Genomic DNA, 12787 nt, shown 5'->3' with positions numbered 1-12787 from the left:
TATTTGTCATTGTATAGCTTCAATAAAGTGTACAACTTTCTTGCCCATTTTTTATTGACTTGTTTGAGAATACTTTATGTATTTTATTACAAGTCTAATATCTGATTATGATGTGAAAAGATCTTTTCCCAGTTTGTGGGTTGTTTTTTTTTTTTGTTGTTGTTGTTATCTTTTCATTTTCCTACCACTTTTTGAGGGGAGAGGTGCACCCGTGGCATGTGGGAGTTCCTGGGCCAGGGATCAAACCCACACCACAGCAGTGACAACATCAAGTCCCCAACTGTTAGGCCACTAGGAAACTCCTTACCACTGTCTTTGGAAGAGTGGAAGTTTTTATTTTTGGCCAAGTCCAATTTGTCAAATCTTTTCTTCTATGGCTTGAGCATTTAGTGCCATCTTTGCCTAACCCAAGGCCACAAGGATTTTTTTAAGTTTAATGGGTTTAGCACTTACCTTTAAGTTGATTATCCATTTTTTTCTGAGTCAATTTTTGCCTATGATATGAGGTGGAAGTTGAGGTTTATTTTTTCCCCATATGGACCATAATTTTCCCAGCACCATTTTATTGAAAAGACTATCCTATGCTGATTGAATCACCTGGGTACCTTGTTGAGAACGGACCATGGTTGTGTGGGTCTATCTCTGGATGTTCGATTCTGTTCCATTGTTCTATGCATCTTTTCTTATCCCAATACCATACCGTCTGGACTACTGTAGCTTCGCAGTAAATCTAAAATCAACTGGTGTAAGTCATCCCATTTTGCTCTTTTTCATAATTGTTTTGGCTATTCTAAATCCTCTTTATTTGCACAAAAAGTTTATAATCAATTTGCCAATGTCACTTTTTAAATTTTACATAATTTTTGTCACACAAAGGTTGTCACATAATGAGATATTTCTCTACTCCGTACAGTTATTTATTCTTCCTCTCCACAGAAAGGCGCTTTCTTAACTTCTCATCTGGTGATGGCAAGTATTGAAATCCTGGTTTTAACAGAAGAGTAGTAAAAAGGCCTCAGAGATTTAAGTTGAAAGCAGTACATTGGTACATGGCTCCTGTACTTATTTATCAGGAATGTGCAAATGTCTTTATTCAAAAATACCAAAAACATTATCTACAGGCAGAGACGATGACAGCAGTAAATCTTCTGATGTTGTCACCTGAAACTAGTAACTGATGGCTACAAGTGATTTTCTTTTTTTTTTTTTTTTTTGGTCTTTTTGCTATTTCTTGAGCCGCTCCCGTGGCATATGGAGGTTCCAGGCTAGGGGTCGAATCGGAGCTGTAGCCGCCAGCCTACACCAGAGCCACAGCAACGTGGGATCTGAGCCGAGACTGCAACCTACACCACGGCTCACGGCAACGCCGGATCCTTAACCCACAGAGAAAGGGCAGGGACCGAACCCGCAACATCGTGGTTCCTAGTTCGGATTCGTTAACCACCGTGCCACGACGGGAACTCCTACAAGTGATTTTCTTAAACGTCAGCCAGACTTTTCCCCAGTCACCTCCTTCAGTGGACCTCTCTCGAAGTTATGAGTGAGGAACACGGCCTTGGCTTCCTCTCACGGTTCGTCAACGGCGGTAGAGCACCGTTCTGGGAATTAGAACATGCCACCCCCCACACCGCCTCCCATTCCACCCATTCCAGGATCCTTCTCTTCTTTGAGAATTTCTGTGACACTACCTCCACTGTAGTTAACAGAGAGGCCACTCCAGAAGCCTCCAGTAACACAGTTCTTACACCCTTAGTTGGATCAGTGATTCCTTTTTCCACCATATTCACAGCACCTCCAAGCAGAGCATCGTAACCCACTTCTGAAGGACTTTGCAAAACGTTCTCAACTTTCAGTGATCCTTCACCACCTGCACTCTTAGCAATGGTCGCTGCAGGAATTTGAGTGCTTTTAAAAATAATTTCTATACCAACATTTTGATCTTCAGTGGCCCGAGTTATTGAATCCAAAGCTGGAATTCGCCAAAGCAGAGCATAGCCCCTCCCAGAACAATGCCTTCTTCAACAGCATCTCGAGTAACCTTCTTGTGCAATTCTTTCTTTTCATCCACTTCAATACCACCTGTCCCACGAACCTTCAGCAAAGCTATACACCATCTGAGAGTTTTACCAGAGGGTCGTTCAGTTTTTCCTTTCCGCATTCACTAGTTGGGATATCTAACTGCTCCATGATTTCTTGAATGTGCTTTTCAATTTGAGCCCTGTCACATTTTCCTTTTAAGAGCATAGCATCATCGCTGGTCACAATGACCTCTCTGACTTTTCCTAAGTCATGAGGATTTAAAGCTTCAAGATTTAAGTCCTTCTCCAAATACTGCACCACCAATAGCAATAGCCAGGTCTTTAGCTGGTTCCTCCTATTGTCGCCAAAACCTGAAGCTTCCCCAAGCCCATGGTATGGGGAATTCCCGAGACCAGGGATCAAACCTGGGCCACAGTTGCAGCCTGAGCCACAGCTATGGCAATGCTGGATCCTTAACCTGCTGCACCATATGGGAACTCCTCAAAACCCGAAGCTTTGACTGCTAAGACCAACTTTCAGCCTATTCAAAACAAGTGTCCTTGGAGCTTCTCCATCCACATCTTTAACAATTAGGACCAAGGGCTTACAGTGAACTTCGGTAACAATGGACCAGACACTAGCAATTTTTTTTTCCCACAATAGAACACAGGCATCTTGGGAATCACGTTTCTGAACTTTTGATATATTAATAAAGTCTGAAGAAATATAACTTCTATCAAATTTCATGCCTTCGATAATTCCTAATTAATCATTCAGTGTTTTTCCATCCTTTACTGTGATAACACCACCATTTTCACTGCTTCAGAAATGATGGTGCCAATTTCTTTGTCCCCATTTGCAGAAATTGTAGCAACCTGTGCGATTTCTTCAGGGGCTGTCACAGGTTTAGACTTCTTCAGTTCAGCAATTACAGCATCACCAGCTAATCCCGCACCTTTCCTGATTTCCACTGGATTGGCGCCTTTGCCAATCTTCCCAAATCTTTCCTTGGCAATAGAACAGAATAGCAGTATGGTGCCACTCCCATTTGTGTCACTGGTAACATCTTAAACAAGTTTAGCACCAGTATTTTTATATTTGTCTTTTTAAGTCAATAGATTTGGCAACAGTCACACCATCCTTTGTCTCTCTGGGACTCCCCCAGCTCTGTTCAATAATCACTGTCCTTCCCTTCAGCCCCATAGTAATAGCTACAGCCTGGGCTAAAAGGTCTATACCTTGAAGCATTAAGACTCAGGCATCTGCACCAAATTTCATATTTTTGGTGTAAGCCCGAGTGAGATGAGGAGCCAGTGCCTTGGATACTGGCCTAATCTTGTAAAGGACTGAGGATGGTCAAAACATTTCTGCGGGGCCAGAAGCATGGCGTGCAGGCAGCGAGACAGGCAGCAGTGGTGAGTGAGAAAGCTTGCCAATGCAAAAAAAAAAAAAAAAAAAACCAACAACGACAACCCTCTGCCGGAATTCTGAGTGGAATAGCATTAAATTTACAGGTCATCATGTGGAGAATTTGATTTCTTAATAGTATTGAGGCTTTTGATTCATAAACACAGTCCATCTTTAATTAGAAACTCTTACATTTCTCTCAGCAAGGCTTTCTAGTTTTCCATGTGCAAGTATTTTGTGCCTGATACACTGTAAATAGGCCCTGCTTCCTTAATTTGCCCTCTCAAACTTGGTCAGAGCCCCAAGGGATGCTCTCAAGGGTCTGCTGTCCTGCCCCAGCTCTTTCCCATGTGTGTCCAGTGGAGGCCCATGGACGAGAGCTGGTGAGTAGGCGATGACTGCCCTTGTGCATGGGGCTGCCCACAACTCCAAAGTCCCACACCAACCTTTAAAAATGTGCTACAATTTCAGGAGTTCTCCTGTGGTGCAGCAAGTTAAGGATCCAGCTTTGCCACTGGCTTGGGAAATTTTTGGTGTGTGTGGTGGGTGCAGCCAAAAAAAATAATAATAATAATTTTTACGATTTCAGTTGTATTTTCTGCCTCTCTGTAGGACACCTTGTCCCATGCTCCACCAAAGGAGGAAGAGCATGTGTGCCCTCTTTCTTCTTGGAGGGACCTGTCACCCTCTGCAATTTAGTTTGCTTGCTTCGCAACCTCAGTCCCCGATGGGCTAAAAGAAGTTTGACTCAGTAGATTATTGGCTTTTTCTTATTGTTACCGTAGGACTTATATTCTCTTGTAGTTTCCTACATCCTAAGTGAGGTATTGGTAACTCAGGGCTGTGGCCTGGGTTTTCAAGGCCAACAGTCCCCACAGGGGTGGAAGGGCCACAGAGACAGCGGAACTAACCCAATGACCAATGTCACCGCTGGGAGATACTCTCATTTATCACCATTGTGCCTTGTGATTTCTGGCCACCCTGTTTTCACAGGTGGGCAAGGCAAATGCTTTCACCAACACTTTTCAGATGAGCAGAAGGGCTCAGGGGCCCTCAGACGCTTAAAGCCCAAAGGCTCCATAGCACTGTCTCACCCCCACACTGGACTCTGCAGGGCCCTAGAGCTCAGGGAGGTTCCTTGGGTCTGGCTGCTTGGTCCCCCTGCCTCAGCTGGAGCGCTGCAGTGCTGCTTTGAGATGTTAAGCTTCTGCCAGTGTTGACTGAACAAAGGTTCCAATGGTGTAGGATTTTTAATTCCTGATCCTAACGCTGCTGCTCCTTGTCCTGATGATGGCAGCTGATCGAGGTCAGTTCCTGGAGTACTAGGTGAAGGACTCTCAGGGGGAGAATGCAGGGATGGATTGGCCATGTCTGCTGTGGGCAAGATTGGGGGAAGCCTTCACATGTTCCCATGAAATGTGCCAGGACTGCTGTTAGAAACAGGGCGCTGGGGCTCTTAGAGGCCCCCACTCTGACCATACGACCCACCACGGTAAGGACTACACTGCACTCGGAGGCCCATGATCTCCCTCTCCCCCCAGCCTTGCAGGCTACACTCTGGGTACCCTGGCCCACAGAAGCCCCTGCCCAAACAGTCCAGAGTGCAATTCTAGGGCTTGTGCTAGCATCTCCCTAGGTCAGCCCCCCTAATGTGTGACAAGTATGCACCCCTAGACCCATGTGAGTAGAAAGGGTAGTTTCCATGGGAAAGCTATTTGCATGGAGATGTATACGGAGCTTGGACTTGAAGGCTAGACACACGCAAGTACGTGGGGTCCTGGAGGGGGTCTCTGTGCCCTTGTCTTGGGTCCCAAAAATGTCACGGAGGGGCCTATGATACACTCATTGAAAGAGTATGGTAATGGATTAGTGATGTCTGACATGGGCAAGGGGTGAGGCGTGGATTGGTGGTTTTAAGTCACCTGGCACCTTTCACGTCAGCCCTCCTGCGCAATAACATGCATCATATTCCCTCCGCCTCCTTTCCGGCATCCGTGTCCTCCATAGATTTTTCCAGGGAACAAGCACTCACCGCCTTCCAAGGAAGCCACACCCTGCATGTTGAACAGCTCTGCTCATACTAGAACACCCTTCCCTATGCAGACCCCAAACTGCCTCCCAGGGGCTTCCACCCTTAGACCAAATTCTGGATGGTGACTTGCCCAAGGCCACCCAGCACTTGGCAGAGGAGCCTAAGTGAGCCCCCAGGCCCCCAGCCCCATTCTTGCCTCTCCGCCCTGAGCTGATGCTCGAAGAGTGGGGCTGGTGTGGGAGTGGGGGAGGCTGAGAGCCAAGGCTTCTTGTGGCTCCAGGCCCTCCTGGTCCACCCCCAACCCCAATCATCTTACCAGCTCAGCACATAGAGCTCTGGCTTCGCTGTCCCTTTCCTCTAAAACAGAGAGAAAAAGAAAAATGCGGCACAACATTCTGGGGTCCAAAACAGAACACCAAGGACAATGTTAATAAATACATAAAAGTGTAAAGATCTGGATCGCAAAGGCACTTAACATAGGCCGGCCAGGTGGCACAGGAATGGTTCAGTGTGTGCCCGAACATCCTAGGGCGGGGGGCAGCAGGGGTGGAGAGGGCACCTGGGGAGCCCCCTAGGGCCCCCATTCTCCAGGGCATTGCAGGCCAGGGCCCACTGCTTCCATTCCTCTCGCCTGGCTCAGAATGGCCTGATGGATGAACTGGTAAGCACCTCTATGGCCTGCTAAGGCATCTGGGGACCCCCTGCAGGACTCGGAGTGAGGACCCCTGGGAGAGATCCCGGGAACCAGGCAGCTTCCTGAGAACCAGGGGGTCTAGGGAAGGTACCTGCCCTTGAAAGTCATGTGGGGGTGGCTGAAGCCACAGCACTGCTGGCCTGTGTCTCCTCCCCACCCCTGCATGGGGCAGAGGCTCAGGGCCTGCTCTGGAGCACTTGCCATGAGTGGACTCTGGTCCACAGCCTTAAGAGACTGGTCACCCCCGAACCCTACCCCAGCACCCCAAGCCTCTGGCCCAGCTTGAGCCAGGTGGGAGGAGAAGACCCCCAACTCCAGCAGGGGTGGCCCTTGGTAGAGGGCCGTGATTGACGGGGCAGAGCCTGAAAACGCAAACCTCCTCTGTGCCCACAGCCGCCTTCCAGGCTGCGCTCCTTTCACGCCCCAGAGTGATGACCAGAGTTGCCATTCCTGGTCCAGCCGGGGGTCTAGCACCAGTTGGGAAACCCCTGGATAATAAGGACACCTGCTCCAGAGTGTCCAGAGCCCCCTTCTTGGATGGGCAGGGGTGAGGTGGGAGGTCTGCCTGTAACCCGGAGGCAACAAAAGTAATAGGAAGTGCCATCGGCAGCAGCAGAGGTAGCCACCGACACTGCCCTCCAGCCTGCAGAGGCAGGCTGGGCTCTGCTTCTTGGCTTTGGATGGAGGAGCTGTCTGGAGCTCCCATGATGAAGGGCTGGGCCTGAGGGGAACTTGCCTCCCACCCACCGCAGCCCTGCAGCTGGAGCCTCAAGAGCACATGCACCCCCGGTGGCTATGAGGGGCATGGTGTTACCTGGTCCCCAGTGCTGACAGGAGAGACAGACAGGGGCACCATCCCTCCCAGCCCCACCCCACCAAGGTCCGAGTCAGTCACCTGGGCTGCTTGCTGAGGTATTTCCGGTTAGGGATTCCCTGATCTTTTTCTTCCTCACACACCCACTTCATGGAGTGAAAAGGGTCACAGCCTCAACTAGAACAATAAGAAGACAAATAATTTAAAAGGCAGTCTGTGCTCCTCCCTGCCCCACTGTGCGTCCTCCAGCGGGGGGTCTCTGGGGGCAGCACAGAGTGTAAACTTGACTGGCGGGATGGGCGAGGCCGGGCTCATGTCACCGGGGTGGTGGCAGGCAGGCTGGTGCCTGGATGCTTGGGGTCTTCCCTGAGCTGCCCTTTGTTTTCGGAGGCTGGTGTAGGTGCCCCGGTCCAGCCCCAAGATAGTTCCTGGGGGGTGCTAGGGGAAGTGCCCCCGAATACTGTAGGGCTCAGTTTCTGGAGAGCAAAGCTGCGCTGGGTCACCGGGGAGCTTGTGCTCAGAGGTCCTGGGAGCTGCGTGGGTCGGCCATGCTGATGTTCGTCTGATTCCGTTGGCCCCAGAGTGGGCTCCGCAGCATCTGGAGGGCCTTGGGTCCTGGGAAGGGGCTCCCAGGAGTGGAGAAGGGTGGCGGTGAGACCAGGCCAGGTGGGCTTGCGTCAGGGTCTGAGGCCGTCTTGGTACAGGACTCACAGCACAGCCGGGGGTAGCTGGGGACGGAGCAGTAGCGATGGAGCAGTTCCGGCTGGCAGAAGATGGACCTGTCCCCCACGCAGGGCTCCGCTGCACACACAGCACAAGAACCGCTGCGTGAGGACACCCATCCACTGGGTGACATCTCCCGCTCAGCCCTCCACCTGTCTGGACTTACTAGAGAGCTTTTTCCCAGAGGGGATCACAGGGCTGCCTGACGGGAGAGACTGGCCTGAGTAAGAGCCCTTATATATGGTAGAGGAACAAACATCTTCGGGGGTGTGGTTCTCTAAGTGGGGTCCCCACACATGCAGCATCAGCCTCACCTGGAAGCTTGCTGGAAATGCCAATTCTCAGCCCTCATCCAGACCTACTGAATCAGCAGCTCTGGGGGTGAGGCCTGGATCTGTGTTGTAACAAAACCTCCCAGGCGATTCCACACAGGGAACACTGAGGACCACAGCCCCACACCATTAGTCATCAGACTTGGCTGCAAACTGGAATCACCTGGGAGTTTTACCAATGGCAGCTGCCCACTTCCCACGCCCAGGGAGACTGGGCAGTCTGGGTGTGGCCGGGATGCTGGGTGATTCTCAAGGGCAGCGATGCTTGGGAACCCTGCTCTAAATGAAATGCGAATGCTTGCCTCCTCCCAGTCGACCCAAAGGAATCGTATCCATTCTGGCCAGGGCCAGGCAAATGCAGATTAAACATCCTGCCACCAGTCAGCACACATTTTGGAGCATTAAGCCCTCTGCCAACAAATTTGGAATCAAGCAGACATAGGTTCCAATCAAGGCTCTGCGAGGCCTTGGGTAAGTCACTTAAATTCTCCAACCCTCAGTGCCTTCTCCTGTAAAATGGGGATAATGCTGACATTTACCAGTGAATAACAATATTATAATTGTAGATAGCATTTGTAAAGTTCCTGGCATAGAGGAGGCGCTCACTGTACTGGTTCTGTTCAAATGTCATCTAAGAATGTTTTTGAATTTCTGTGATAACTTCAGGTAGGTCTCTCCAGACAATGTGAAGGCAGGAGCTTTGCTTTCTACTAATTTTTGCTAGGGAAAGAGAGCAGGAGGAGGAGAAGGAGAGGGAGTCGGTGGGGGAGAGGGAGAAAAAGAGAAAAGAAAAGCTGAGCAGGAGAGGAGAGAAAATGGAAAGGCAGTGGCCTCCAGGTGGCGCCAGAATTCTAGGACCAGAGTCCAAGCTCCCCTCAGCTCCCAGGAGGAAAGGAAACTGACGCTTAAAGAGCAGGAGCCTCAGCACAGGGGCAGAGCAGCAGCAAGAGTGGAGCCAGAAGACCCTCCAAGGACATCTAGTCAGACACTTTTATTTTACAGGTGAGCTCTGGGAGGTTCAGGGATTTGTACAAGGTCACACAACAAATGGGTCCTCTAACTAGGAATTAGGGTCTGCTACTCACCTGGTCAGACCTGGTCCTTGGGAAGGTGAGGAAGGGAAAGAAAGAAGGAACATAGGGAGGAAGCACGGAACACAGAGCCTGGCATATAGCAGGTGCTCAGTTAATATTTACTAATGGATGGATGGATGGATGGGTGAATAGATGGAAAGATGAGGGGGTCAAGTGAGGCAGAGAAATCACTGCTACAATTTTGTTGTTGTTCGCTGACAACTAGGCAGGAGTGCATAAATATTCTCATCTAACTGGTGGCCCTCTAAAGACAGCTCAGAACTACAATGGCTTACCCAAAAATCTTGGAACCAGATGAGATTAATAATTCAGAACTTTTGAAGTTAGATAGTCAGTGTCTGCATAGTATATAATGTCCCCAGTGTAGACTGGGAGGTCACCTTGTAACCAAATGGCAATGGTTCTGGAGCAAAAGAAAAACTCATCTCTTGTGAGTTCTGGGCAGATTTTGCTGCCCAACACGTTTGCACCAAATTTAGGGAAGCACTCGCAGCCTTCGATATTTTGGAACCATAGACAAGGAATCATAAACCAATACAAGCATCATCCCCACCTCACGGCTGAGGGATCCCAAGCTCCAGGAGGCCGAGGTCACATGGACGGGCTGGAAGCTGGGTCTGTTCCACCGCGTGGCCCATGCTGGTGATGCCATGAACGCTGAAGGTTGGGTTGGGGACGGGGTGGGGTCCAGAGATACACTTACTTGATGATATCCTGTTAATGGGATCTAGGGGCTCAGATGGTGGCACCCATTGCTCCTCTGGGGTCACGAGTTCTGGGTCGTCAGCCCTCACTGTGGAGTTCTGGAGCTGTCCTGTGAGGGAGAGAAGCAGCTCTAGTATTTGGGATTTCTAGGGGACCAGGAAGCAAGCCAGGCTGGGTCTCAGGTCTAAGCCAGAGGAGCTGGGCCGGACCCCCATCCTATCCTACTCACCTTCGCAGGCAGGCAGGCTGCAGACCTGGACGGTGTCCGGCTTGTCCCCCTCACACTGCCCCAGGCTGTTGGCGCTGGTCCGGCATACCACCTGCCGCTGCTGGATGCCCTCTCCGCAGGTGACAGAGCACTGCCGTGGGAAGGCCAGGGCCAGGCCAGGCACAGCGGCCAGCAAGGGGTAGGGGGAGAGACAGAGGAAGAGGCAGTGAGCTCAAAGCCCAGCTAGTGCCCTGGATGGAAAGGGCACAGAGGAGGGTGCCACGTCTCTGCCTGACCAGAGGGACATGCAAGGACTGCTCCAAACAGCTCTCCAGGACAGCACAGCAATTGTCAAATTCCCTCGTGCCTGGTGGGGAATAGCCATTGCCCTGATCTTAGAACCCCTTGAACCTTCCCACCATCTGCAGAGAGCCTGTGGGACGAAATATTTTATGTATTTGCCGAGCTCCCTCTTACCATCCACCAGCCCGAGGGACCTGGAGCAGATCCATAACCTTGATGATACCTTGTTAATGAGAGGTGGGCACCCAGATTGCGACACCTGCTAAACTGAGAGAGCAGGATGGCCAGGTCACCGTGCAACCCTTTAGCTTTGACAGTCACTGACCTGGTGACGTTCGGCTTGCAGAGGCATGCTCAAAAGTGTCCTCTCCCCCACGAGGGACAGGTGTGGCTCCCACACCCTGGCCTTCCATACTCTGACAAACAGGGGTGGGCTTTGGGGAGAGCAAAGCTGCCCACGTGCCCAGGTCACTGGGTTTTGTAGGCACTGACCATGGATGGGCAGAACGTGCCGAGGTCTACTGCTCATACTGGGGTGGGCGACAACCCAGGGAGATGCAAGGGTCACAGGCCACACAGAACCATGGGACAACAATGGCTCATCTTCCCAGGAGGAATAATTACCAACAAGAGCTCCTGAGTGCTTGGCCAGCCTTACGGGGACAACTCTCTTCCACTAGGTGTCACCTCTGTTTTATGGAAGGGGCCCTTTGTGGCCCAGCAATCTTTCTGTTGTATATTCAAACAGATAAAGCTATATATTTTGGAGAAGAAGCTAAAATGGGCATGGCTTGTGTGGGGATTTTTAGTTATTTAAGTCTGTGTTATGCAATACTTCAAGCCCACAGAAAAATATGACGAAGTTGGTCGTGAACACCTATTCAAATACCTGCACCGGCAATTTTAATAAGTCAGCATCCTGGCATATTTTCAAATATTGTGGCGTGCCTTTTAAAACTTAAGTAAATGGTAGTCCCCATTGGAAATGATCTTTTTCTTCATACTTCAATGCTTTTTCTCACCTAGTTTTCTGAGGTTTATCTATATTAAGTACAGTTCAAGCTTATTCATTTTTCTCGCTGTATGATGTTTTATTACATGAACAGACCATGGCGCGGGGGGTGAGGAGGTGTTTGTTGGTCCAATTTCCTACAGATGGATAATTATTTCCTGGTATTTTTCTATTCCAACAAGTATCATTGTGCTTATCTCCATGATGAAACGAAATTTTAAAAATTGTGATAGGAGTTCCCGTCGTGGCGCAGTGGTTAACAAATCCGACTAGGAACCATGAGGTTGCGGGTTTGGTCCCTGGCCTCGCTCAGTGGGTTAGGGATCCAGCATTGCCGTGAGCTGTGGTGTAGGTTGCAGACACAGCTCGGATCCCGCGTTGTTGCTGTGGCTCTGGCGTCAGCCGGCGGCTACAGCTCCGATTCGACCCCTAGCCTGGGAACCTCCATATACTGCAGGTGCGACCCTAGAAAAAGGCAAAAAGACAAAAAAAAAAAATTATGATAAAATACATAGATCATAAAATTGACCACTGGAACCATTTTTAAGTGTCCAGTTCAGTGGCATTAAATACAGTCCTATTATTGTGCAGCCATTGCTACCATCCACCTCCAGAACTGTTTTTTCTCCCCAAACTGAAACTCTGTGCCCATTATTTTTTTATTTACTAATTTTTTTATTTTTTGCCTTTTGTCTTTTTAGAGCCACACCCATGGCATATGGAAGTTCCCAGGCTAGAGGTCCAATCGGAGCTATAGCGGCCGGCCTACACCACAGCCACAGCCACGTCAGGTCCGAGCCCCATCTGCGATCTACACCACAGATCATGGTAACGCCGATTCTTAACCCACTGAGTGAGGCCAGGGATGGAACCCACAACCTCATGGTTTCTAGTCAGATTCATTTCCACTGCGCCACGATGAGAACAACTCTGTGCCCATTAAATACTAACCCTCCACCCCTGGCAACCACCCTTCTACTTTCTGTCTCTATGAATTTGACTTTTCTAGGTTCCTCACATAAGTGGAAACATACAGTAGTTGTCATTTTGCATCTGGCTTATTTTACCTACATGATATCCTCACGGTTCAAATTCACTGAATTTTTAAAAGAAAACCCAAGACATGAAAAAACTTCCCTGTGGCCCCTGAGCTATTCCACAGCCTTCTCACTGTTTCCCCCTTTCTCCCCTGGCCTCCTAACAATGAACTTTCTGCAGAGCTGCCAGAGTGATCTTTAAAACTGAAACTTCTTTAAGCTTCCTACCGCTCTTAGAATAACTCTAACCTCTCAAAAAGCCCTGCAGGATTTGGCTTATGCCTGCCTCTCCAAAGGCAGCCAGTAGCCCCTGTACCTCTCATTAAGCTTGAGTCCCACTGTCTTTTCAGTTTCTGGAACATGGTAAGGTTGGCCCTGCCTCAGGCTCTTCCTATGGCTCACACCCT

General features: G+C 49.8%; 1 protein-coding gene and 1 pseudogene across 1 annotated transcript in view; both read right to left on the bottom strand.

Annotated features, from left to right (window-relative positions):
* On the bottom strand, positions 1373-5486 carry LOC100526189 (annotated as a pseudogene).
* Positions 3581-12787, bottom strand: part of ADAMTS14 (ADAM metallopeptidase with thrombospondin type 1 motif 14) — a 92100-nt gene continuing 82893 nt past the window's right edge. Inside the window, 4 exon segments of the mRNA XM_013990433.2 lie at positions 3581-7573; positions 7576-7767; positions 9819-9929; positions 10050-10179. Coding sequence (XP_013845887.2) covers positions 7278-7573; positions 7576-7767; positions 9819-9929; positions 10050-10179 — 729 coding nt within the window. The 3' untranslated portion in view covers positions 3581-7277.

This window comes from Sus scrofa, chromosome 14 (genome assembly GCF_000003025.6).
Source record: "Sus scrofa isolate TJ Tabasco breed Duroc chromosome 14, Sscrofa11.1, whole genome shotgun sequence".
In the NCBI taxonomy this organism is placed as follows: Eukaryota; Metazoa; Chordata; class Mammalia; order Artiodactyla; family Suidae; genus Sus; species Sus scrofa.
The sequence above is the reverse complement of the archived record's forward strand: the minus strand, read 5'-3'. Positions and strand labels throughout refer to the sequence as shown.